Source organism: Polistes dominula, unplaced genomic scaffold, assembly GCF_049000335.1.
Source record: "Polistes dominula isolate Pdom_NZ unplaced genomic scaffold, Pdom_raw_medaka contig_33, whole genome shotgun sequence".
Classification (NCBI taxonomy): Eukaryota; Metazoa; Arthropoda; class Insecta; order Hymenoptera; family Vespidae; genus Polistes; species Polistes dominula.
In genome coordinates, this window is record NW_028300998.1 from 364,832 (window position 1) to 390,009 (window position 25,178).

General features: G+C 31.6%; 5 protein-coding genes across 8 annotated transcripts; 3 read left to right on the forward strand and 2 right to left on the reverse strand.

Moving 5' to 3' along the window:
* Positions 1 to 611: 611 nt before the first annotated feature.
* Positions 612 to 4,561, forward strand: LOC107064602 (transcription initiation factor TFIID subunit 10). 2 transcript variants are annotated; one of them, XM_015317457.2, is made up of 4 exons: positions 2,481 to 3,662; positions 3,755 to 3,958; positions 4,043 to 4,107; positions 4,338 to 4,561. In XM_015317457.2, exons 2-4 carry the CDS (start codon positions 3,845 to 3,847, stop codon positions 4,537 to 4,539), a joined length of 381 nt encoding a protein of 126 aa, XP_015172943.1. In that variant the 5' UTR covers positions 2,481 to 3,662; positions 3,755 to 3,844; the 3' UTR covers positions 4,540 to 4,561. The 2 variants fall into 2 exon arrangements, 1 of the variants encoding a protein (XP_015172943.1); XR_016176940.1 differs by lacking the exons at positions 4,043 to 4,107; positions 4,338 to 4,561 and having other exon boundaries at positions 612 to 3,662; positions 3,755 to 3,793.
* On the reverse strand, positions 4,559 to 9,210 carry LOC149032194 (fatty acyl-CoA reductase wat-like). The gene is made up of 8 exons (XM_089173606.1): positions 8,465 to 9,210; positions 7,391 to 7,639; positions 7,138 to 7,283; positions 6,923 to 7,032; positions 6,661 to 6,856; positions 6,297 to 6,536; positions 5,951 to 6,208; positions 4,559 to 5,860 (listed from the first exon to the last, which is right to left on the reverse strand). Exons 1-8 carry the CDS (start codon positions 8,681 to 8,683, stop codon positions 5,761 to 5,763), a joined length of 1,518 nt encoding a protein of 505 aa, XP_089029732.1. The 5' UTR covers positions 8,684 to 9,210; the 3' UTR covers positions 4,559 to 5,760.
* A 3,046-nt stretch (positions 9,211 to 12,256) lies between these two features.
* LOC149032195 (arrestin domain-containing protein 2-like) lies at positions 12,257 to 15,165 on the forward strand. Its single transcript, XM_089173407.1, has 7 exons — positions 12,257 to 12,427; positions 12,510 to 12,724; positions 12,808 to 12,996; positions 13,076 to 13,275; positions 13,404 to 13,675; positions 13,764 to 13,892; positions 13,977 to 15,165. The coding sequence occupies exons 1-7, from the start codon at positions 12,397 to 12,399 to the stop codon at positions 13,985 to 13,987; spliced, it is 1,047 nt and encodes a 348-aa protein (XP_089029533.1). The 5' UTR covers positions 12,257 to 12,396; the 3' UTR covers positions 13,988 to 15,165.
* lolal (longitudinals lacking protein-like) lies at positions 14,497 to 18,950 on the reverse strand. 3 transcript variants are annotated; one of them, XM_015317523.2, is made up of 4 exons: positions 18,786 to 18,950; positions 17,986 to 18,208; positions 17,709 to 17,913; positions 14,497 to 17,508 (listed from the first exon to the last, which is right to left on the reverse strand). In XM_015317523.2, exons 2-3 carry the CDS (start codon positions 18,172 to 18,174, stop codon positions 17,719 to 17,721), a joined length of 384 nt encoding a protein of 127 aa, XP_015173009.1. In that variant the 5' UTR covers positions 18,175 to 18,208; positions 18,786 to 18,950; the 3' UTR covers positions 14,497 to 17,508; positions 17,709 to 17,718. The 3 variants fall into 3 exon arrangements, with proteins under 3 accessions (XP_015173009.1, XP_089029535.1, XP_015173011.1); XM_089173409.1 differs by lacking the exon at positions 18,786 to 18,950 and adding an exon at positions 18,430 to 18,718; XM_015317525.2 differs by lacking the exon at positions 18,786 to 18,950 and adding an exon at positions 18,464 to 18,717.
* Positions 18,951 to 20,942: 1,992 nt separating this feature from the next.
* On the forward strand, positions 20,943 to 24,934 carry LOC107064609 (slow border cells). Its single transcript, XM_015317477.2, has one exon. The coding sequence runs from the start codon at positions 21,567 to 21,569 to the stop codon at positions 22,698 to 22,700; it is 1,134 nt and encodes a 377-aa protein (XP_015172963.1). The 5' UTR covers positions 20,943 to 21,566; the 3' UTR covers positions 22,701 to 24,934.
* Positions 24,935 to 25,178: the final 244 nt, after the last annotated feature.

Here is a 25,178-nt window from a genome sequence, read left to right on the forward strand (position 1 = left end):
CAATTTTTTTTATATATATAGAACATAATTTTTAAATAAAAAACACAGTTTAAGATATTATTGTCCATTTCGTGGGACACGTTGCTACTCTTGTAAGGCATCTTGGTGAACATGTTAAAGTACACGGAGGTGGACAATAAGGATTACATTTTGGCGGACAAGGGCTACAAGATATAGATGGTGTACATATTGTAATTCTACATGGAACTGGACACATTAGACATGCCGGTGAGTAAGGTGTACATTGTAAGCTTTGTGGACATGATGAGAAAGCAGGCAGATAGCTATTATTTACTGGACATGTTAATGAACATGTTGGAGAAAATTGATTACAGTCCATGTTTCTTGAATTTCTTTTTGTACTTTTGATTGTGTGTTGTACCTTTCTTAATTATTCTTTCGTTTACTGTAATTTTAATAACCCATTGAATGTATACCAATAATACTAAGTAACAAATTCATAATTCTTAGTAACTTAAGGAATAATATTTTCGAAAAATTACTCAATAAATTTAGAAAGTGTATTGAAAGATTTATGCGATTGTTTGATACAATATGACAATCGTTCGCTATGACAACTACTTTCAAAATAAAAAAATAATTGAATAATTTAGGCTTTTTACAAATTCAATGTTGTTCAAATTAAATTAATCGTATAAAATGTATATTTAAACAATTTGATAATTTTGACAAAAAAAAAAGAAAAGAAAAAATTTCTAGATAAATTTGAAGTATACATGTATGTTTACAATTAAAATTAAACATGCCTTGCGACGGAAAAAATCCAAATTGTGATAGAAGACGTGAATTATTAGCTCAACTTAAATGTTTAATTAGTTCCATGGATAGGAAGTAAGAGAATATTATATATTACAATAAAGTTGATTTAATTATAAATTAATATAATAAATAGAAAACCATGTGAATGGGATGAACCAGCATGTCCACCACCTGTGAACTGTCCAGTTATGAATTCTTGTGATCCATGTTGTGTAAGTTAAATTTATATTGCATTGTTTTTATAAAGACAAAATGAATAAAAATTGTAATCATATAGGAGCCTATTAAACGATGCAAAAGCTTGGATCTTCGTGCAAGTATAATGCATCGATGCGAGTGTATCAGGAGGAATGGTTTACAAGATAGATGCATGATGTGGGATTGTATGGGTCGACCAGAGTGTTTAACAAAACTATATCCAGTTTGCGGACCTGGGGCTTATGCACTTCTAAAGTTAACAGATTTAGGAGATGTTAATGTAGCTCTTAGAAAATTTTTCTGCGCAGATCAAGCAAGAGAATCTGCATTAGCAGCATATTGCAGACTTGTTTGCAATAGTCCTTGTCCGCCAATATGTTCCCCGCAGCTATGTGCATTGCCTCCTTGCTCTTCAGTTGGTCCGCCTTCTTGTCCACCATGTATAACTTATTGTTCACCTCCACCTTGTTCACCTTGTTCACCTTGTTCGCCTTGTTCGCCATGTTCGCCTTGTTCGCCATGTTCGCCATGTTCGCCATGTACTCCTTGTGATCCTTGTGACCCATGTGTACCATGTCCACCACCATGTCTACCACCATGTCCACCACCATGTCCACCACCATGTCCACCACCATGTCCACCACCATGTGCACCACCTTATCTATCATCTTGTTTATCTTATATGCCAAGATGTGCACCATGTTAAATGGCGAAATATATAGATAAATATTTTATATTTTCTCTGATGTATTATAAATATGAAATAAATATTAACATATATATACACACGCACATATAATGTATTTTTTGTGGTGTACTATATTGTAATGATGTTCCGGCATTTTATTAACAGTATTTTAAATGTTTTAAAAGCGAATAAGAAAGAAATAATAAAGTAATAAAGTATAATGTTTAGATTTAATCATGTCTGAAATAAAATAAAAGATTAAGATAAATTATATTTTATTTCTTATAAGCTCCGTGGCATAAAAAAAAGCTTCAAATTTCATTTAAATGGTATCTTAATATAATTCTTTTTAATAAAAAAAAAACTTTTTCATAGGATGTAAGTTGCAGCACCTTTTTTCTTTTTACAAAAGAACACATTATATATAAATAATGAAAAATGTAAAATCATTACATGTATCAATACTTGAGACTAAACACGAAAAACATTATATTACATTATATTAAAACTAAGAATATATTGTACTATACTTTCCTATTAAGTTTGAATTTAATTTCCCTTAAAAAGTTTTGATAAGTAACATTTATTTATACATTTTATCATTTAGGTTATATTTTTTAAGCCACGCTTACAGGTTAGTTATCAATTGAAATCACGAAGGCTAGATACCAGGAGGGCGATCGACATGAGAAAATAATTAGCAAACGCGACTGGAAAGAAAAGGAAAGATCATTTTCGGAAATACGCCGCTAGGTTTCGTTATATTCGCTAATGTCAAGTTTATAACGTCGTATTGTTCATTGACAATTGTTGACAATACTGCATCCATCATTAGGAATTGTATTAGTGTTTTTTTAATTTATAAAAAGTAATATTTATTTAAAAATGGTAAATGAATGTATTGTTTATGGGTGTACAAGAGGACGAGTCAAGGATCGTGAGAAGAATGTTAAATTAAATCAAAAAAATACGTATATAATTATTCACTGTACCACAGGTAGTATAACCTTAGTTAATAGTTATTAATTACTAATATAAAGAAAATGCAATGATGCAAATAGTAAAAAGTGCAATTTACGATAATAAATTACAATTTACTTTTAATTGGACTTTTTAAATTTAGTTTTCCATCCTTTACTCAACTGCGCTAGGTAAGATGAAATTGAATAGATTTACACAACAAATCCACGATAATATCTTGAGAATAATTGTAAAATAATAAACAATTTTTTCTTATTGCTATTTTTAACGTTAATTATAAGATTTGGTTAATTTATTTTGACTAATGTGAGTACAATTGTTACATTCCCGCGACAATAGATTTAAAAACCTGACATTAGCCACACTAACGCGCTCTAGTGGCAAAAGATCTGTCCCCTCATTTCCCGCAAGGACGCTTGCGATACTTTACGATTATCCTCCTTATATCTAACCTCCGTGACTATAGACAATAGTGTGTGAGTGATCACGTCACATAATTTAAAGCACTGTATGATCGTAAATCCAACTTGTATGATAATTTAGGATAATTCGAAAAAAATATAATTTTCGATATGTCTCGATTTTGTTTTTGTTTCGATTGTGCAGTTCAGCGCTCGATCAACGCCTCGTTATCAAGTCGCGAAAATGTACTTTTTATACACTTTTTTATACTTTTTTTGCACTTTTGCATTAAAATTGCATTAAAAAAACAAATCTGGAAATCCGGAAAATCTTTGTTAACCTAGTCAAAACTTTTTTCTGTACGTACAATAATTTTACGGAGTACCCGATAATTTTACGGCACTGTGTCGATCAGCAAGCAAAAGTTTCTGGGATCAATGAGTGTGATGGCTAAGTGTTAAAATAACGGCATACAGAGGTCGCCGCAAGTAGCATTCTTAATATTAAAAACATTTATAACCTTATTTACGTGTCTGTTTTCGAAGTCCAATGGGTGAATGTGAGAATATTTTGTGCATTTTTCAACATTTATATTTTCATTAGAAATTACGGTGTAAGTTTTATTATAAATTGTAGTTTATATTTGACGTATTTTATTTACGAATGATTTATAAATACCGAAATGTATAAATATGATATTTACAGATAATAATCCAATTACTATCATTGATCATTGTATAACATTATTGTCCGTTTTGAATCTTATATATTATTATTAAGAATCAGTGAAAAGACATGGCAGAAAATTTTGAAAGAGATGTTCCCCCCATGTATACAAATAAGGAACAAAAAACAGCTGGTCAGCCACTCTCCGATTTTCTTTTACAATTAGAAGACTATACACCAACGGTATTACAAAATTCAAATATTTCTATTATTTATATATGTATATCATTTTTGATCTATTTTATTATTAATTATTCATTATTCTAGGTACCTGATGCTATTAGCGAGCATTATTTGCACACTGCTGGTTTTAATACTATCGATCCTAGAATGTAAGTATATGAATGGGGCCGACGTTTCTTTGTATTTTTTTTTCTGATATAAAAACTTTTTTTTTTATTTTCAAACATGTTTTTAATGAAGTTGAAAATGATAAAAAAAAAGTTTGAGCAAAATCGAAAGGGGTCGGGGTCAAAAGTGGTCGATTTGACGTGAAATTCCCCATATATATATTTATATTAATAAAAAAAAAAGCTAATAACAATATTTTTATCCTTATTAGAGTGCGTCTAGTATCATTAGCTGCTCAAAAATTTATATCGGAAATTGCAAATGATGCTCTTCAACATGGCAAAACACGTGGTGCTAATCAAAATACAAAAACAAAAGGAAAGGATCGACGTTATATGCTTACTATGGAAGATCTGACTCCTGCAGTTGCAGAATACGGCATTGTAGTTAAAAAACCACATTACTTTGTTTAAATAAAATTAAATATATTCCTTATTGTGTGTGTGTGTGTGTGTGTATGTATGTAAAATTAACTTTTTCTATAGGTAGTTTATGAAAATATTTTTAATATCGAGACAAATTTGATACTTTACATTCAAAACTTTATGTAAATTATTTAAAAAAAAAAAAGTTCAATTATTCATGTTAAATCTTCCGAGTGTTTATTTCAATATTCTTATTTTAACTCTTCGTTCTGTTTACGTGTTGTGAACGAAATTAAAGAAGAACTCAAGAAAAGAATCAATTATGACAATGCATGCTTTTATTCGACCAATAAAATACTCAGTTTGAGATTGCTGTCTAGGCGATTAAAAATCAGGATGTACAGAATAATCATCCAGCCGGTTGTCTCCTTTATGGTAGCGAGACGTGGTCACTTACGTTACGGAATGAAAATAAATTTAGGGTTTTTGAAAACAAGGTTCTTCGTAAAATGTTCGGTGCAAAAGGCGATGAAGAAACAGGCGAATGGAAAAAACTCCATAACGTTGAAGTACATTGATTGTACAACAAACCGGACATCATTAACGTCGTAAAATCATGCCGATTAAGATGGGCCGGTCACGTGGCGCGGTGCATGGGGGAAGATCGAACGGCGCACAAAATATTGGTCGGTATACCAAACGGGAAAAGACCACTAGGTAGATGGGTGGATAATATTAGAAGGGATCTAAAAAAAAAAAAGATACGAAGACCACGAATGGAAGGGTCGCGTTCAGAGACGGGAACACTGGCGGGATTTGGTATTTGTGGTAATGAACTGTTCTGTTTCTATTGCAAATTTATAAAAATAAAAATATTTTATATATTTCTAGATATATTTACATAAATTCCAGTAACACATATTGCTCTGTAAACGTACAAAAAAATATAATAAATAAAATAGTTGTGATTTAAAAGAGATTAAAGAAAATAAATAATATTAATTTAATAATACACTTAACATTAAAGTTTAACGCAAAATCACACATTTTTGAATTCAATTGAATACTTAATCTTTTGTATACGCAAGTGTAAAAGTAGTAACTTTCAATTAACAACATGTATTTATTGTGATGTAATACTTAAGACCTCTGCATTTATTATTAAAGATACGTAAAGTAGATAAAGTCGCTTAATTAAAACTTTTGATGAATAAAATAAATATCACTTCTTCTTTCGTGTCCTAGTTGCCGAAAAAAAAAATTTTTATTTTATGCGAATGTGATATTTAATTTACAAATCAAAATCCATAGAATCGTGATAAAAATACTAATAAATAAAAATTTAAATGTTTGATGAATACAGTAAAGCCTTAAAAATATAAAAAATTATAAGAATTATTTCCAAGAGATTTTAAATAATAGATTTATAGATAAAAGATAAAAAAAAAATGATAAATACCTTTTCCACTTTTTACGAGCTTGTGGTATAGTTTCTATGGGATCATTTAAGAGGTATATTCTTATACCTAATAAATAAGTTCTGAAAAAGGTATCCCAAACAACATCTTTCATATCGCAATAAAACAATTCTCGATCTTCGTTTTTTAATTTATTGAGTGCTTCTTTCCATCTTTCATTTGGATATTTCCATTCTTTTAAAGAAAAGTAACTAAGTAAGTGCACCATTTCATTTAATTTTCCATATATTTTTAACAACCTGAAACGAAAAGAAATATAAAGAACTATTTATTTTTTCATACTTTATATAATTTGCCTTAGAAGAGAAGGTTTAAATGGAACTTTACCATGGTTTTTTAAATGAACATAACAGTACAGTATCGATTATGAAAGCTGGTAATAAATGTAAAAAATATACGTAGAAAAGATGGAGCAGTCGATACTTTGTAATGCTAAAGTTACAATACCAAATAGCATTTTTAAATGGTGTTAATGATGTGTAATTTAACGTCTTGTCTATCAATTCTTTGTAAGTTATAGGATTGTCATCAGATGTATAATTATATATGGGAATATCTTGTTTGGATCTAAAGTAGAAAATGTGATATTTAAAAAAAGAAAAAACGATATAATTTAATTTTAGCCAGAAATTTGTCTTTATTCTATAATAATAGTTAAAAGTATTATTGTTTGCAAATAATTATTCGATACCTTCGATTATTTGCTATGTCCCAAGCGCTGACTATTAATGCATTTGCTGTCAAATCTACTGGTACTATCGATGGTTTTACAGATCCATCGCAATTATGAGTTCGTAATAAACCACTTGCAGCACTTGCGAATATTCCCATTGGACCGTTAAAATTATCAACCCATCCCGGAACTGGTTCTCGATACGTTGATACAACTAAAAATATTATTTAATTGAAATTTTCGTCATTTTTTTTTTTTAGAAATTATTCATTTTACTAACTAATTCCTGGACGAAATATTCCGATCGGTAGCAAACCAGCTTGTTTCTTTATTATATTTTCAGCAACCGATTTCGTGTATACATATGTATTCGGCCATGATCCAAGTAATCTAAATTCATATAATAATATGAAACATTTTTTTTTTAATATACTTTTGTTAAAGAAATGAAAAAATAATCATTAGTATAATTGACGATTTAAGATAAAAACGTACTTTGGTGTAATATAATTCAGTAATTCTTCATTTAAATTATCAACCAAATTGATCAATTTATCTTCGTCCATCGGTGGTTCATAAAATGTCTCTTCAACCGGATTGTAAATACATTGGGAATAAAGCGTGGATATATGAACAAAACTCTAATACATTGAGAACATAAAGAATATTTCTATAATAAAATTATATTTTTTTCATTGAGAAATTTAAAAAGTTTATAATTAATGCAGATAAAGTTAAATATACGTACTATTAACTTTGGCATTTCCTTTGATAAGCTAATCATACTTTTCAAACTTTGCACGTTTAATTTTGTAGCTGATTTTATATTTTCGTTAAATCTAATTGTGGCTGCAACATGAAAAATAATAGAAATCTTATTTATAAGAGTATTTCTATCTAAAGTTGTGATACCGAGATTTGGCAAATTACAATCTCCAGTAATGCAAATGATTTTATCTTGAAATTTTGATTGGTCTTCTCGTAGTTTGGAAAATACCTGAAAAGTGAGCATAGAAAAAGTTGTATATTTTTTCTATTCAAATATATTTATGTAGGGGAGTTTGAAGTATCGAAGATTAAACATGGATAAGTAGAAAAGAAGGACGAAAGGACTTGATGGTCGAAATAAAGAAAGACGATGCGTGGTCTGTTTTCTGTAAGTTACGTAAGTGTGTGTGTGTGTGTGTGTGTGTGTGTGTGTGTGTGTGTGTGTGTGTGTGTGTGTGTGTGTGTGTGTGCAAGTCTGTGTGAGCTTACAAAGTTTGCACGCGATATCGGTGATTTGTTTATTGGGGAAATTCAGGAACGATGAGAAGGATGGATCGTTCATCCCCCCAGGGATGCAGGGTGGGCGCGTGAACATATAAGGAGAAGACATTCACGCGTGTGCGAGCGTGAAGGGTGAGCGTGGTGGGTGAGAACCGAGCGACGAGAGCGAGTGACAAAAGCGATACGATATGAGCGATTAGAGAGTGATTAGAGAGTGAATAGCGAATGAGTAGCGAGTTGTGGTAAGATTGCGGATTTTCGCAGGTTTCGTGCGTTTTCTGAAGTCAGAGTGAGTTTGAGAGATTGTGAATTGTTATTGTTTACTGATTATACTTGTCAAAATAAAGAATATCTTCTATATCTTAAATGATACCAGTACCGTTTTCGAGAGATCAAAAATTTGTTGGGGTGTCAAACACACCCCATGTGCACTTTAAGGGTTAAATACGTAAAACAAAAGTACTATTTTATAAAAAAAAAAATCATTTTTGTGTTATGTCAATGTAAACAAAAATGAAGAATATAATATTTGATTAATTTTGTTCAAACTTACCGTATTTTGAAATAATTCATTTTTGCGTTGAAGTACGTCTTTTCCTTTTTTCGGACGAATCAAAATATAAATGCACATGATGGTAGGACAACTCCTTAACAATTTTTCGATTAATAACTTGCCCAAAAACCCTGTTCCACCAGTTATCAATATACTTTGACCATCATAAAATTTCTGAATTGGAGTAAGCTTCTTGTCACTATTACTGGATAATTGCATTTTTGTAGGATTCAAATTGAATTTTTTTCTAATTTTTGGTTTAGACTTTATCTATGACGTTTACAAAAATCGAGGATTAACTTGGTTTAATTTTATGTTTACTTATATGAAAAATATTACACACATGTAACGTAAGATTCGTGGTAGAAGACTGGACCGCTTTACAAACTGTCCAAACTCGAACTAATATATTTCACTTTTTGGAGGCTGCTTTTATATACTGACCTATCCAGTGTCCCCTAACCAATCATTTTCATGAAATTTTAATACAAGTTTGATATATGGGCGATCGGTTTTCACTTTAATTCCTCCCTCCCCCCAACAACAACTTTATTTGACCCTGAATGTTCCGTTACATAATTGCTCTTTTTTACATTTTTACGTCTTTACACGTGCCATTTTGAAAGCGATACTTGGCACCTAAAGGTCTCTTCCTAATTCTCCAGCTAACCGTTTCACATCGCCGCTATCTCAAAGCCTCTTTTTGAAATTTATTTTTATTTAATTTATCTCGTGTTTTTGTAAGATTGTAGAATATTTTACATAACAAACCTCTATCGCAGATGACCCTTTTAATTGTAAGATTCGTGAAAAAAGACTAAACAGATTGTCTGGACCAGGACTCTAACCGAAATCTTTCGCTTTCCTGGCGACTGTTTTTATTTATTAGGCTTTCTAGTGACCTCAAACCAATCCTTTCCAAGAAATTTTAATAGATGTTTGGCATGTAGGCGATCTTCTTTCACTTCAATCTCCCCCTTCCCCCTACAATAACTTCATTTCACCCCAAATGTTTCGGTACTTAACTTCTCTCTTTTACATTTTTACGTCTTTACATGTGTTATTCTGAACGCGATGCTGGGCACCTAAAGGCTCCTTCCCTAATACTTCAGCTAATCGTTCCACATCGCCGCTATTTCAAAACCTCTTGTTGAAATTTATTTTTATTTAATTTTTCTCCTGTTTTTGTAAGATTTCAGAATATTTAATATAACAAACCTCTATCGCAGACGACCCTTTTATTGTAAGATTCGTGAAAAAAGACTAAACAGATTTTCTGGACCAGGACTCTAACCCAGATCTTTCACTTTCCTCGCGACTGCTTTTATATACTGACCTATCCAGTGTCCCCTAACCAATCCTTTTCATGAAATTTTACTACAAGTTTGATATATGGGCGATCGGTTTTCACTTTAATTCCTCCCTCCCCCCAACAACAACTTTATTTGACCCTGAATGTTCCGTTACATAATTGCTCTTTTTTACATTTTTACGTCTTTACACGTGCCATTTTGAAAGCGATACTTGGCACCTAAAGGTCTCTTCCTAATTCTCCAGCTAACCGTTTCACATCGCCGCTATCTCAAAGCCTCTTTCTGAAATTTATTTTCATTTAATTTATCTCGTGTTTTTGTACGATTGTAGAATATTTTACATAACAAACCTCTATCGCAGATGACCCTTTTATTGTAAGATTCGTGAAAAAAGACTAAACAGATTGTCTGGACCAGGACTCTAACCCAGATTTTTCGCTTTCCTAGCGACTGTTTTTATTTATTAAGCTTTCTAGTTGTTTAAAAAACTATCATCTTTTGATTAGATATTGTCTGCTTAACAAAGTCTCAAAAATTACCTGAACGATTAGAAAACATCAAATCAGACGTAATGTATTTATAATATTTTATCATTTCATTCTTGAGATAAAGTATTCTGTATGTATTAGTAATAATCATTTATTTCAGCTTATATGCAAGTAAGATTTCTTTACAATTGTTTTTTCTCGAATCGTTTAAAATAAACTATATTAAAGTTTCATCAAAACATCATTATATCTATTAATGAAAAGGAAATAACGATACTTAGATTCGTTGAAAATTTGTATTACATGGAAAAAATTATATTAAGTTAACCCGATTGAAGAAATACTTAGTAGAATCTTATCAAAGGGATTTTGAAAGATTGATCTATAATCACATGATTCATCACTTAAAGATAACAAAAATTCATTGTGAACAAAAATATGTTTTTAAGTGATTAAAAGGTGAGAAGTTTTAAGAAAATTATAAGAAACTTTGTTCGACGTTATAATTGAATCAAATCGAATAACAGAAAAGTGGGGATAGACAAGACAATAAGTATAGATATTACTGTAATTAGACACTGTCAGTTTATAAAACGATCTTCATCTAACAACTTCTCGTTAATTATTGTCTTTATTACTTTTATTTGTTTGTATGAATTTCATGACACTCTCTGACACCTGTTTGAAATCAACAGCACATGATTTTCTAAAACGATCAAACATTTAAAAACTAATCGTACCCACAGACACACACATCGTTACTTGACTTTAGTGATCGAACGGAAATTAATTGTTTCAACGAAACAGAGTTGTTAACGTCTCGTAGATTATTATTATTATTATTACTTTTTTTTTACGGAATCAACGTTTCTGTGATTGTGAACAATAAAATAATGGCTCCAAACATGTTTGTTATAACATTTGATCGACCTGGTGCAACTTATTTACCTGGAGAAAATATATCTGGTTGTGTTACCATCGCATTGAGCGAGAAAAAAAGTGCACGAGGTAAATATTATTTGAAAGATCAATGAAAAATCTTTCTGTTATTTTATTATAACAAACGTTAGATTATTTGTTTGAAATGATAATTCAGCTAAAAAAAAAAAAAAAAAACAACAGGTATTTGTTATTTTGAAAATCTTTAAAGAATGATTGAATTTGAATGTGCATCTTAGTATATGTATACTGCATAGGTAAATGAATAGAACACAATGTAACAGCTCATTAATTAAATTTTCTATACAAAAAAAAAAATGCAATTATAGAAAATTAATATCAAATTTGATCAATCATATACATTTTTTTATTTTATTATTTATAATATTATTTGTTGTGAATGAATTTTATTCTTATTAAATGATATAAAATTATTATAAAAATATACGGCGATATTGGCATTAAACAATTAATAAATGGATTATATATTTATTCCAAATATTACTGTTGAAATCTAATTGTATAAATTTGAATTGCTATCTAATCAACTTAATCATTGATTCTATCGATCATCATTGTATTTTTTTTTTTTTTTCTAAACAATTCATTACGAAATAATAATTCTGAAATTTGTTATCTGTATAAAAGAAAATGAAAGATAAAATTGAAGAATTAACGTGATAGCAAAAATGATTCATTCTTCTATAGAAAATGTAAAGTTGAAACGTCAACAGGAAGCACTCACACGTACTGTAATTATTTTCAAATTGAAAAATTAATTACTTATGATTTACAAATATATTTTGATTTGAATGACTTACTTGTTTGTTTATTATATAATTTCTAAGGAAAATTAAATAATCTAGTTACTTTTCATTATCTATCTGTCATTATTATCGTTATAATTGATGTTAACTATAATAATGATATTTAAAATTAGCAACGTTTCAAATTTACATCATCAATTTATTCTAATCGAAGACAAAATTTACTTGAAATAAAATAGAAAGTAAAAGAAATACGTACGAATAATATTAAAAAAAAAAAAAAAAATAAACACACTTCAGATTTATATATCAATCTGAAAGGAGAGGCTCGAGTTCATTGGACGACCTCGGAATCGTCAAATGATATAGACAGAAATGATACTTCATCGAGTTCACATCATTCTGCAACTGAAAAATATTTTAGCATGAAACAATCTTTATTAAGAAGATCGACTGGTAAATAAGAATTTTCTAATATTTTATATGTACGAAAGAAAAAGTAATATTTATGTTTACTAAAAATCCATTTAAAATACAGAAATCGACAGAATAGAACTTCCGGAAGGAGAAAGTAAATATTATTTTTCATTTCAATTACCCATAAATATACCATGTAGTTTTGAACACAGTACTGGATACATTCGTTACACGGCAAAAGCAATCGTCGATATACCATGGAGATTCAATTGGTGGACAAAATCTGCGTTCACCGTTGTCACACCATACGATTTAAATCATTTTTCAGATCAATGTGTAAGTTATTATTTTTTTTTCTTAAATTAGAAAAAAAAAAGACAATAATAAAATACATGCCATAAATCTTGTTTCGATTTCAGATGGGAATAGACGACGAAATATCAAGAAATTTTAGTTATTGTTGTTGTTTTCAAAAAGGCTCGTTAAACATTAAAATAAAAGTTCCAAATTTGGGATACGTTCCAGGACAATTTATAACTACCGAAGTGATTGCGGATTTAAAATCGTCAAACATTCAAATAATAGGAATTACGACAAAACTAATAGAAGTAATTATTTTCTTGCCATTTATTCTATAAATATATCAATTTAAATTCCTAACGTTATAGTGATCAATCAGATTTCTAGGAACTTACCTTTCATGCGCACATCTCGACAAAAACGACACAAATCGTCGTACAAAAAAATAAGAAGCAAGGACCGATTAAAAATGATCATGAAACGAAACTGAAACTTTATGTTCCATCCCTGCCACCATCTAATTTAGAACATTGTGGTATTATTGGTTTGAAATATCGTTTACATGTGATAATTCATTTCGATGGCATGTAAGCTTAAAACAACTGTGTGTTATTGAATATATATTAATAATGCAAAAGCAAAATTAAATAATAATCGACGGTAATATAAACATTACCAAAGTTCTACGATTAATTGATCTGGTTCTATTCAATAGGCACAAGAAAATCGAGAAAAAATATCCAATATTAATTGGAACAGTACCTTTAAGTACTTTACCATTGACAGAATGGACTCCAATAAATGATACTCAACCAACAGCACCAGAAATTGATGAAGAACCATCAACATCTACTTCTATAAAACCTATACCTGCTGTACCAGTACATGGTCATACTGAATTACCAAAAAGAAATGATTTACCAGGAACATCTCAATCTAATTTTAACAAATTTCACTTACCAAATCAACCAGTAGGATGGGACATGGGTAATTCTAAAGAACCCACAATTTTCGATGTTTATTCTGCTGTCTCTTAAAATAAGCAGCAATTTATCACGTTTTTTTTTTTTTATAGTACCACCTTCTTATGAAGAATGTACGCAAAGAACTGATAATATTAAGGATAGTGATGATTCGAATTCTGTTTATGGTGCAGATCAGCCATTTGCACCAAGATATCCAGTTTTTAATTTTATGTATTATCGTAAGTCTACATATGTACATATGCAATACGTTTTGAATTTTTTTTTTCAGATTCTGATTAATTTATATTATCGTATCTTTCCAGAATCCACCTGAAGTGAATTATTTTATGTTACATTCACATAAACTTTAATGTGTATATGATACTGTCATTCTGACTGCATACTAATATATATATATATAAAGTATCATAAATGAAAGTACGATAAACCAATAAGAAATCGATGACGCGTGTACGAAAGTACAGAATCTATCTGATATAATCTATTCTCAGCACTTGATCGTGATTATTGTCTGTACACAATTATCATTAAGTTATACATAAGTGTTTCTACATGAATAATTGCTTATAATGGCTAATTATGTATATGTATATACATACGTGTCCTCACAATAATAACTTACATGCGTACAAATAGATATTGTTAATTTTTTTTTTAAATTCTTTTTTTTCTCTTATATATATATATATAGTTTTATACGTACCACAATGTATAAAATAACCAAAGATAATTATTTGAAATATTTCTCATAAGTAGTGCGCAAATATGTGTGTTCCTTGTTTTTGTCTAAAAGGGTGAAATTAATCGCTCCTTCGAAAAAAATTCTATTATATTTACACAATTTATTTTTATGTCTCAACATTATTGTATCATAATCATAGTTATCATTGAGTCATATTAATAAAAAAAAAAAAAATTAACATTAATTAGAATCATGTAAAAGGGAGAATTGGAGTTTCGTCAGTAGTTCAATGTATAATATATGTATATATATAAAAAGGAAATAGCGAGAGATTCGTCGGAAATTTGTGTTGATTGATCGAAATAGATTTTCTTTCTTCTATTTTACGATCACATTATCTAAGAAATCTGTTCTCTTGATCTCTCTTTTTTTTCTGTCTGTCTGTCTGTCTTTCCTTCCTTCCTTCTTTATTTCTTTCTTTCGTTTGACGAGAGAAAGAATTTCGAATAAAAACAAATTTAGCAACACAAAAATACTGAAAATCTGCTAATAGAGAACGATCAATGAGAATTTGCAACGATCTATGAAGTTTTAATCGTCGGATCGCTCGTCTTCACTTTTTCTCGGCTCCATGCGAAATACGCACTAGAACTTACTTTTCCTTTTTCTTCTTTCTTTTTTTTTTCTTTTACTCCATGCTTTTTGTTATTTGTTTTTCCTGGTTAACGTTCGTTATTACATATAGAGAGGATAGCGAATCTGTACGGTACAACGATCGTTGAATTTGAAGACAACCAGAGATGCCTGGATGAATACGTCTTTGTAGGAACTAAATTCAACCATCTTAATATAACGTACGGTTATGCTTTACAATATAAGTGTTTTTCCGATAAGTATTTCGCAATCGAACGACATCACGATTAAAGGAAATATTAATAAAATAATAATAATAAAAAAGAAAGAAAAAATTACAAAATCAAAAACATGTTTCTATATAATATTATATATACATATATATATGTATATAAATATTTATTTGAGCAATAGATTATATATATTATTTATTATATTAACTCAATTGTTTTTATAACAAATTTCGGTCAAATTTTGTCGTATACATATATATCATGTACACGTTTAATAAAATTTTATTGTGTGATAATCAAAATAAAGGAAAAAAAAGTTATAACAAAAATAAAAAAAGAAATTATTAACAAAATGATAATATTAATCTGAATGAAATGTCGCAAAATCGTCCGAAACGACATACACGTAGAAGAAACAAACACTGCGATGGTTCTCTTTACTTTTTGTGTGTCAGGAAGTATTACATATACCTCTTCACTGTACGAACGTATTTTAATTCTAATTAGTAATCGGCGTTGTAAAAATACTTATACTTATGCATTATGGTTCGAAACCAAATTGCGAATGTGTTGTCGAATGTATGAACCGTATCAGGCACTATATTAGCGCGCTTGCATGAAAATCGCGTATTACTTTTGCCATTAATCACTTTAGTAATAAGTAAGAAATAATAAAAGTAAAGTCAGGAATTATATGAGCTTGGACTATATTTTTCTTTAAAAACAAACTAAAGAAAAAGATAATAAGCAATAATAAGAAAATATTTGCATATAGACATTCTTTATAAAAAAAAAAAAAAAAAAAAAATGAAATGAAATAAAATAAGAAAAACATTTTTGAAAAATGCTCGCAAAGTAAAAGAAAGTTAATTTAGTTTCTAACAAAATCCAATCTCTTTTTATAATACTATATAAATGATTTGTCTTTTACAAAAGTCTTATTGGAATATCATGAAGAAAGAGGAAGATCCGTTTCACAAAAGTCAGTATAATTCGTATATATATATATTCGTTATATGTATATATATATATATATAACGGACCTAACTCTCGAGATCATATAAAGTATTTTTAAAAATATTTTTAACAACAGCCATTGATAGAAAAATGAAGTCAAGATTGTCAAGAGTATCGTATCGATATTCATGTCCTTTACTCGATAATGTTTCCTGACTTTCTTCTTATATTCACTAATTATCCTGAATTTTTGGAGGAGAAAGGAACTGTGCGCTCCGACTTTACAAAAATTTCTTTCACTTATATTACAATAACCTTCTCTTGTTTTGAGAGAATCAACTCTTAATATATTATCATAAATAAATTTGGTCTATCGGTAATATTGTGAATACGCCGGTACAAATACTGGCAGTATTTGGTTAAGTAAAAAATCATGATCACTAGAAGAGGTAACTGGTACCGGGTAGTTAGAAAGTGTTACGAATAATCTTTGTTATTACCGTCTGTCATGTGTAAAGGAACAACGCGATATATCAATTCACACAAATAATAATAATAATAATAATAATAATAATAATAATAATAATAATAATAATAATAATAATAAAAAAAGGAATGTGCGACACGCACGTTACAACTTCCAGTAAACTTGATCTAAACGTTCCTTAAATGAATGGCCGGGGATTTTTGCAAATCTATCCACGATAGAAGACAATATCATTTACGGTTCAAGTGTTTGTCTTTTATCCTTATCTATTACCATAGATCCATTTATGCTATTATACAATGCTAAGTGTTAATAAATCTTAAACAACAAGCTGTACATTAAACACAATTTTTGAGATATATCTCGTGAATAGATCTGTAAACCAATAAAAAATAATATTCCTCTTAATAAAATAAATTTAAAATATAACTAATCATGAAAGATTCCTTTAACATTTTCATATGATCTACAAAATTGCCCCGGTCAGCATGCATCCTATACTATCACGACCCATATTTATCTGCTTTTTGCAGCACTCTATTTTAAAAAAATAATCAATGTTGTCGCAACACTGTGGCACATTGGGTTCAAGATGAGCATCAACATTTTGCATATACTAATACATCTACATCCAATGTTAACGATAACATTAATCAAAGTTAAGAAAAGTCATAATTTACATTTTTGCAATGCGTTGATCCTAATCGTGAACCAGAGGACACTGAGTTGTGCACTGTATTGTGTCTGTATATGTGTACGGTATGTGTTTGCGCAATCACTTTACATTATTACAGTTTTTCTTTTCTTTTTTTTTTTTTTCAGTCTGCACGCTTTCCAAAGACCTACAAAATAAAGATCTCATTTGTTCCATTCTAAACACATAATATAATTAAAGGTTGCATAGATCATGAATCTAAATTAAAATAAAGTTGAATATATTTAGATTGTTATAAAATCAACTTTAAAATGTAACAGTTAATTTCATAAACAATGGACAAAATAAGAAATTGAAAAATATCATTTAAAGGTCAGGAATCCTTACCACAAATGGTTTAACCTTCCCTTTTAATAGCACCTGGCGCTTCGGCTAAGCCTTTAACTTTGAGTCGATCTGCAGTCTTAAGAAAAGCTGATAGTTGATCTTGCGAAACATTTACTTCACCAGCATACATAAATTCTAAAATTGCTTGCAGATGACCATAAGCGACATCTTTTAAAATAATGATAGGATGTTTGGACGGATTTTCCTATAATATATTAAACACAGTAAATTAACAATGCATATAAAATAACTTTTATCTTGATCCATGAAATCATACCTCTAAAAGGGATTTAAAGTAAGGACTACAAGCTGACAAAACCATTTTATGCGCTTTACATGTTTGCCCATCACAAGCTAACGTTACATCAGTAAAACTTTTCTCATCTCGTAAATGTTTAAATGATGACACCATATTAGATTGGAAATCATTCCACTTGAGAAAAAATTGCTGCTGTTCTCCTGCCATTGTGATATTCCAAATTTCCTATAACCACTTAAACCTGTAAAAGATTCAAATGTTCATATCAATAAACAATTTTCATCATTCAGTTGTTCAAATTCTCCAACCAAATTCCAAAACTGGAAAAGTTTATTAAGAGAAAAAATAAATGACTGATAAAAGAAAAAAAAAAGAAAATATATCGAGAGAAAAACAGAAATTAAGAAATCTTATAACAATACTGAAAAAGATACTTTGAAAAAATCACGTAAAATAGCATACATTAATAGAGTACTTTAACACATATCTGACATACGTAATTATGACAATTCTTAGTATGAATTTACACGTAGTAACATTTTTAGGTTAGTTCAGAAAATCCCGCGAAAATACACAATTGTCAAGGAAAGACGCGAAACTATGAAGATCGAAGGCATCGAGTATTCGTTCCTCTAATCTTCGAGAGTTATCGTATCGAACAATTGAGTGGATGATGACGGATCATGATATTTCCTTTTAACACAACAATACGCGTGCGTCCATCGGTACGTTCCGTCAAATGCGCTCTGGCCCAAAAAAACGGCCCATCGGAATTAAACGCGCGAGAAAAATAACCTTACAAAATATTTTATACTCACTTCGTTTATATTGGCCACTGGAGACCCCAATTACAGTGACTAAACTGCACAAAGAACGAGAAAATTATACACGTATATTGCCGAAAACTTTTTATGCGAATGCTACCAAATTTTTGTTGTGGCTAATATCACGGCGAGGATTGTATTCGGTTAAACTCGGCACTCTTCGTCTTAATTCGGCTGAGAAATTCCGTACCAATAGAAGTTATCTCTTTAACTACCGTAAGATGGTGCTATGCACGCCATTTCATTTATCAATTTTCGATTAATATCGAAAGCCCAATGAGAACATTTCTGCCAAGATTTCTTCGATATAAAAAACTAATTGTAATTTGATATTAACGAAGAAAATGTTAATCTTCATGAAAGAATGTATGTTACGGGGGAGATTTTATGATTTCTATTCAAATATATAAAAATACCGCTTTAACAAATTAAAAAAAAAAATGATATGTAAATTTAATTTATCCTATGTATTTAAAATTATAAATATTTTCCAAAAATAATACAACAACTAATATTTATTATATTGTATAGAGTTTATAAAAATTAAAAATTATAATCGAATTCATTATTAAAAGTAAAAAATATCCGTAACTATATATTTTTAATTCAACCGAGAATAAAAAAAAAAATAGAAAATGCTCAAAGAAAATTATCCTTAGCAAGTTTCTTGATTATTAATTATCATTCAATCTTATTCTTATGTTAAATCAAGCACGAATTTCAAATGAAATGTATTCGTATATATAATATAAAAATCTCGCTATAGAAATTAGTAATCGTTAATAAACTGTTTAGGAAAATAAAAATTGCGAAAAGAGATAATCGAAATGAATTTAGACTAAATAATGCAAAAGTGCAGACGTTTGTAAATTCGATGCTCCCTCGAGGGAACTTCGTCGATTGCGCGATCTCGTGTAAGTGATCGGTCGACACACTTCTCGAGGCGCTATCCGATGAATCGAGAAGGGGACTTTATATAGCTATAGCTTACTGGAAATCGGTTCCGGCCTGACGCCCTCCGACGTTCAAACGATGATGGTTCTTCTATGTATTATTACGTCGTCACCGCTCTGCGACGTATATATTTCAAAAAACAAATATGAAAATAGTCGGAATAAATAAACACATGTTTACGTAATCTAATAAAATGATTCAAACAAATCAAATTCAACCAAAGCGACAAGAAAATTAATACATAGAACAAACATTCCTGTTTGACTAATCAACGAAATGATAGAAAAATGAAAAAATAGGAAAAAAAGCGAACACAAAACTAAATAATCTTAAACATTTAAAGAGGATGCTTAGTGTCGTTTGCTATACGCGGAACGTCGAGGAAAAAGGAAATTCTTGGCCGAGGAAATGAAAATTTACCCACTCGAAGGCCAACGTGTTAGTTAGATGTAGTAGACATATATTTTTATATAAATAGCGAAGCGAAAAGAGAGTTTTCGATCTGATCAATCTATCAATCGATCTGACTAGATAGAGTAGATTCGAACGGGATCCATACGTTATGTGGGACGGTACAATCGAGCTAAACGAACTGAAAATTCGACTACGTTATTTTATAAATAGATGATCGAGAAAAGCCGAGTTGCCGGAAAACTTTCCTGCGTGTCTCGAACATGCGTTCATAGGTAGGTAACGAAAGAAAGAGAGAAAGAAGATACATAGGTAGGTAGGTAGGTAGGTAGGTAGGTAGGTAGGTAGCTAGCTAGATAGATAGATAGATAGATAGATAGATAGATAGATAGATGCATACATAGACAGATAAATAGATAGAGTGACTCGTCTAGCGTACGAAAGACAAAGTAGAAAAAGAACGAAAGAATAGTGGGACAGACAGGCGGACGGATGGACGAAGTGTTTGTAGTAGTGTAGTCTAGTAGTGTTAATAGTAATGTACTACTGGTAGTAGTAGTAATAGCAATAGTAGTAGTAGTAGTTAGGAGAGGAAAGGAGTTCTTTGGCGGGTGAGAGGAGTGATATAGTATAAAAGAGTGAGGAGTTGGGCAGGGGACGGGAGGGGGAGAGGGAGAGGCGTCCGACGGCGTCGCACTTTCGGCTTGCGATCACAAGTGGGAGGGAAGTAGATACGTATTACGCATGCGCGGAACCACGCCGCGCGCCACATTGAAAGCTTGCGACATGCTGCCAAACCGTTCAGTCGCGCGCCAACTTTCGTGCGGGTGGGATTTCTTTCTTGGTTTCCCAAGCTTTTGTTCTGTACGCGTATTTCTATTTTATCGCGAGTTCTATATATACATATAGATATATATATATATATCTATAGATATAACGATAGTAATATAATTACTATTGGTAAATAGTTAATCAGGTGACAATATCGATAGTTTATAGAGTAATAACATTAGAGGAAAAAACGGAGAAATCAAAATAACAAAACAAGAATATTGAATATTCTGTCGGCGCGTTGGCGCGAGCCGAAAGCTCACCGTTTCCACTCAAGAAGAGTAGAGTAAAGAGAAGTAAGAGTAAGTGGAAAAGAGAAAAAAGAAGAGGAAGAAGATAAAGAATCGCGTGTCGTCCTCGCGGTGAGAGAGAAGAAGTCGCGCGCCAACGCAACGTCATTGGCGTACTTCTCTTTGCTTATAGTTCTTTCTTTCTCACTCATTCATTCTTTCTCTCTTTTGCTCGGTCTAAGCCTTTTTCATCGGTGATAACGTGCTATACTATATTAAGAGCGCTTCTCAAGAGTGCCAAGTTTATTTCCCACACCGTTCTATAATATTTGTGATGTGCGAGTGAACGATGGAATCACCGGTCATGTACGATTCGGGGGCTCACCAGGCCCAGGTGCAAGGGGCAGCCGATCCGAAAAAATCTCAGGTGCTGAACAACAACAATAATAACAATACTGCGAATAATAATAATAACAATCATCAGAACAACAACAATTCCGCCCTACAAGTTAATCACAATCACAATCATAATCACAATCACAATCAACAGCAGCAGCAGCAGACCAGCTCGGTCGTGAGTAAGGTGTCCGGAAGCAAAGCGAGCTTGCATCAGCAATACGCAGAACACTGTGCAGCAGCGGGCGAGCTGACGGACCTAAATACACCTGAAATATCGCTAGATCTTCAACATCTAATCGATGACAGTCATTTCAACGACGGTCTTTTGGACATGTTAGGTGCAAGCAATGGTGGTGTCAAGCACGGCAGAACGACCGGCTATCCACGCACCACTTTAGCATATATGCCCCAACCAGTTCATAGTGGGGCAAGTTATCATCAGGGAAGTAACAGCTGTAGCGACAGCAACAGCTCGAGCTCTGAATCACCTAGCATTAAAGAGGAACCTCTGGACCCAGCGGACTACCGGCGTCACTGCCCACAATACCCACCTGCCGGTTACAGTCCCGTAACGAATGGTCCCTTCGCCAATGGCGGTCCTACCTTCACAACCTTGACACCGACCACCGTGCCTGGTGGACACCCTGGTGCACCGGTTCACCAGCAACCACCTAGGAACGGTCAAACGCCCGGCCAAACTCCCGGTGGAACTATCAAATCGGTAATGGCCCATCAGCATCATGCAGTTGCTGCGGCAGCCGCGGCAGCAGCTGCCGTTGCCAGAAAACAAACCAAGGCCATCGACAAGGCTAGCGATGAATACAGAAGACGAAGAGAAAGAAACAACATTGCCGTAAGGAAAAGTCGCGAAAAGGCGAAGGTACGTTCGCGTGAAACTGAAGAGAAGGTAAAACTCCTTGTCAAGGACAACGATCTCCTTAAGAAGAGGATCGAACTGCTCACAGAAGAACTCAACGTCCTACGTTCGCTCTTCAGCAGCGTTGGAGTCGTACCAGAGCAACTCCACCGTGAGATTACTAGGCATCTCGACCAATTCCAACAGCACGCCGTCGGACCCATGTAGCCCTCGCCGCTCACATCGATCAGAGTCTACTAGCCGAGCCTAGGAAAATAGGAAAAAAAAGAGAAGGAAAGGAAGAAAGAGAGAGAGAGAGACATAGACATAGATTATCTTGTCGTTGGCGATAAACGCAAGTGCGTTAGCTACGAGTAATGCACATGTTCTATGACGTGACATGTCATTTAAAATCGTCGAGATCTTTCTAAAGTTGCGCGGCCACCATCTTTAAAAATATGTCTTATCTTTTCTCTCTCTCTCTCTCTCTCTCTCTCTCTCTCTCTTCTGTCTTTCTATCCCCATATATTTTTCTCTTTCTTTTATCTAATTTCTTTCAATTCTCTTCTTACTCTGCGCTATTTCATGTCTAATTCATTTTCGTTTTATTATTATTTTCCTTGTCCTTGTAATTTTTTTCTACGAACTCTGCGTAAGACTGGGTGACTTGAAACGCGCGATTAGTACGACCAACGCCGTCCACCGGATGGAGAAGTGGGTGGAGGGGAGGCTAAATAAATTAATTATAATTAAAATAATAATAATAATACTATGATAACAATAATAATTAAAAAGCAAAAAAAAATAATAATAATATTAATTATGATGATAAAATAAGAATACGAGTTTAGACAATATATTTGAAACGCGTTTTCGCGCCTAACAAACGAATATCATCGCATATTTTTCAATCGTTATTCTATTCTCTCTTTATTAGATATTTTTTGAATTTAAACAAACCTAGGATTTATAATTATATTTTATTGCTCTTGTTACCAAGTACCTAAGGAAAGAGAAAAGAAAACAAAAATACAGCCGCGCATGAAAACAGAAAAGATGAGAACAAAAGAAAAAAAAACTGAGAAAAGAAAAAAAGTACGGAACGTTGAAATACTGTCAATTATTATTCGCATTATCTATTTTGATTTTTCTTCTTTATTCGTGCTCCATTGAACGCATAAATCGAATCGCATATATATATATATATATATATATATATATATATATATATATGTTTTATATATATATATATTTTGACTGGATTGAAAGTGCCGCCGCGGTCGCTTTAGCGAGATTAAATATTTCGATACTGACAAACGTTAACTCTCTCTCTCGCGCGCACGCGTGTTTTCCGTGCGGCCCCGACCACTCTTCTACACGTCCCTTGTATTATATAGCTCTTATTAATTTTATTATTATTCAAACATGTATATATATACATACTACACACACACATATATATATATATATGTACACATATGAAAGTTAATATATTTTGTTAGAATGAGATGAGGAATAAATGTATAGTTTGTTGTGTATGTATCCTTATGCGTGAATGATATTGTGTTGTGTTGTGTGGTGTGGTGTGGTACATGTGTAATGTAAGAGGACAAAAACGCGAGCGATGCGTTGACAAATAAAAACAAAAAATTCAATCAATTTGATAAACTAAAATCGTACGTTCAAATGTGTTATTATTAAGAGTATGCATGTGTAAATGTGTGTATGTGAGTACGCGTGTGACAAAAAAAGAGAGAAAGAGAAAAAGAGATAGATAGAAAATGAAAATTATTATGTGAAAAAGAAGATCGCGCCGACGTTACCTGGCTTCGGCCTAACAGCCGATTCCTTATATTTTCAGTTACCACTTTTAATGTTTAAAGAAAAAAAGAAAAAAAAACGCGTGAAGCGGGCTTCATTTTATGTTATTATTATTAGTATTCTTACTTTTTTTTTGTCTTAAATCATAGCGTTCTATCGCGTATATACGAGAAGACGTTTGAATCATGTTCTGTACGTTTCTACTACGCCGTGAGAGATTCTGGATAAAGAGATGCGTCTCTCCGTCCCTCAATGAGAAGATGTACACACAACAGAGAACATACACACGCGCAATACGTATAAACATGTAATATTGTGTGAAAACGGTTAATAATGTATGTTAATATTACACTACATCTACACAGAGCAGAAGAAATACACAGAATCGTACGACAAAAACAACAACACAAAAGCAGAAACATAAATACATATGTATATATATATATATATATATACTTACACACGTATTACACACGCATCGAAACAAAAAAGAAAAAAAATGAAACGCACACGAGCGCGCACGAGTGTGAATGTCATATGACACGCGTGACTTGGCGTATGACTGATATATGTTAGTTACGAGATTACCTGTCACGGTTGTCTTCTTGACTATGCACAAATATATTTTGATATAAAAAGTATTAGGACGGACCGTGTTTTCTATCTAATATTCAATTACTTTCCATATCCTTTTTCCTATTCTCTTTTTGTTTCCACGTTTATATTCGCCCACGCCAAAAACCATGTTCGTGTCTCTTTTATCCAATGAGGATGATAATACATCACCGCTCAAGATAGGACTTAATTCGCATAAAGACGATCATGTTTTACATTTCTCATTAGATCAGTCGAGATATTTTAGAAGAAGAAAAAAAGAAAAAAAAA

Coding starts and splice junctions, on each gene's coding strand:
- LOC107064602 (XM_015317457.2), top strand. CDS start 3,845: ATGGCAGAAAATTTTGAAAGAGATGTTCCCCCCATGTATACAAATAAG. Junction 3,959..4,042: donor TAGAAGACTATACACCAACG/GTATTACAAAAT, acceptor TCATTATTCTAG/GTACCTGATGCTATTAGCGA. Junction 4,108..4,337: donor AATACTATCGATCCTAGAAT/GTAAGTATATGA, acceptor TATCCTTATTAG/AGTGCGTCTAGTATCATTAG.
- LOC149032194 (XM_089173606.1), bottom strand. CDS start 8,683: ATGCAATTATCCAGTAATAGTGACAAGAAGCTTACTCCAATTCAGAAA. Junction 7,284..7,390: donor AGGAAATGCCAAAGTTAATA/GTACGTATATTT, acceptor TCAATGTATTAG/AGTTTTGTTCATATATCCAC. Junction 6,857..6,922: donor AATATTTCGTCCAGGAATTA/GTTAGTAAAATG, acceptor TAATATTTTTAG/TTGTATCAACGTATCGAGAA.
- LOC149032195 (XM_089173407.1), top strand. CDS start 12,397: ATGAAACAATCTTTATTAAGAAGATCGACTG. Junction 12,428..12,509: donor TTTATTAAGAAGATCGACTG/GTAAATAAGAAT, acceptor TTTAAAATACAG/AAATCGACAGAATAGAACTT. Junction 13,676..13,763: donor ACCAGTAGGATGGGACATGG/GTAATTCTAAAG, acceptor TTTTTTTTATAG/TACCACCTTCTTATGAAGAA.
- lolal (XM_015317523.2), bottom strand. CDS start 18,174: ATGGCAGGAGAACAGCAGCAATTTTTTCTCAAGTGGAATGATTTCCAA. Junction 17,914..17,985: donor ACTTTAAATCCCTTTTAGAG/GTATGATTTCAT, acceptor AATATATTATAG/GAAAATCCGTCCAAACATCC.
- LOC107064609 (XM_015317477.2), top strand. CDS start 21,567: ATGGAATCACCGGTCATGTACGATTCGGGGGCTCACCAGGCCCAGGTG.